The sequence below is a fragment of the Polistes fuscatus genome, unplaced genomic scaffold (genome assembly GCF_010416935.1).
Source record: "Polistes fuscatus isolate 324 unplaced genomic scaffold, CU_Pfus_HIC Scaffold22, whole genome shotgun sequence".
Classification (NCBI taxonomy): Eukaryota; Metazoa; Arthropoda; class Insecta; order Hymenoptera; family Vespidae; genus Polistes; species Polistes fuscatus.
This window is the reverse complement of record NW_025113099.1, coordinates 1,705,490-1,706,990: the sequence shown is the minus strand read 5'-3', so window position 1 is coordinate 1,706,990 and position 1,501 is coordinate 1,705,490. Positions and strand designations below refer to the sequence as shown.

At 24.1% G+C, this 1,501-nt stretch overlaps 1 protein-coding gene across 1 annotated transcript in view; it reads left to right on the top strand.

Moving 5' to 3' along the window:
• The window catches only part of LOC122517908, an 81,654-nt gene that overhangs the window by 66,632 nt on the left and 13,521 nt on the right, over nt 1–1,501 (top strand). The window contains exon 3 of the mRNA XM_043636525.1: nt 190–473. Within this exon, the coding sequence (XP_043492460.1) occupies nt 190–473 (284 nt within the window). The remainder of the gene's footprint in view (nt 1–189; nt 474–1,501) is intronic.

Genomic DNA, 1,501 nt, shown 5'->3' with positions numbered 1-1,501 from the left:
AAATTATTTAATTAATATATAAATTATTTAATATAATATTATTAAATAATTAAATTATTTAATTTAAATATAATAAAAATAATAAATAAATTATTTTAAAAAAATAAAATATACGAGATGAAATGTAAGATTAATGGGTTTATTTTGAATCTAAATTTTGTTCATTTTGTTTTGTAATTGTTGTTATAGAAAGCGCGTGCGAAGATGAGGAGCACATCGCCAGGGGCGGAAGGACCCCTGGTGAAAACGAATTCGATGAAGAAGGAGCCGATGGGAACCCTAACACTTGTACAATATTCCCACTAAGCATGGCGACTAACGCGTCAAGGACTCAACTATCAAGCACGGGAGTTGGCTTCCTCAGAAGTGCAGGCCAACAACACGTCAACTTCGACCCTGAGGCACCCCCTTTGTCACCCCTAGAACAGACTACGAGTCTACTCGAGAGACCTGACGCTGATAAGAAAGTTAAGGTTGGTTTCTCAATTTATTTTTCTTACTTTTTTCTCTTTTTTTTTATCGAAATCTTCTAACAACAAAGGTTTCGTCTAAATGTTGCTAAATTAGTTTTTGTTTTTTTTTCTAACATTTTATAATCTTCATTTTATTTATTTTGTATAAAATATTATTATTATGTACTAGTTGATGTTATTAAAATAGGAATGTATTATGAATCAAATTATGAATTATAAAAAATATTCGATCAAGTATAATAGGAAACCGATGCACCAAATTTGATATCTTGATTACACAAAAATTAATAATTAAAATAATTTTAAATTATTTTATACAAAATTATAATTAATTATAATTATTGATTATACAAAAATTAATAATTAAAATAATTTTAAATTATTTTATACAAAATTATAATTAATTATAATTATTGATTATACAAAAATTAATAATTAAATAATTTTAAAGAATAATTAATAATTAAATAATTTTAAAGAAAAATTAATAAATGTATATTTATGAAATAAATATATATTTTAAATAAATGTATATTGTAAATGTATATATTAGGTGACGTTAAAAAAATAAAATCAGACTGTCATTCATATCTTGATTATACTTTAAACAAAAAATTAATAAACATACTACTATTAGATGACGTTAAAAAAAAATCAGACTGTCATTTGATTTCTGAATTTCAAAGTGAAAAATGGTAAAAATATTCTCGTATATTCTTCGATCGTTATTTAGAAATGACTACTACTTTAGAATAAAATGTTATATTATAATTAATGCTCATATTTGATAAAACATTCGAATAAGTTAGTTAGGAGTTGTTAACAAAGTGTTAAAGGGAAAGTTTACCACTCGTGTTAAAACCAGTTAACAGTTTCTACTTAAAATTAATTCAATACTTTTAACTAACTCGAGACAAATAGTTATTTTTAAGTAGACGATATAATAAATAATTCACGAGAAACATTGTGAAATTACGTTTGTGAAGCGTACGACAAAAAAAGAAGAGAGAAACCATCGATTATCCATT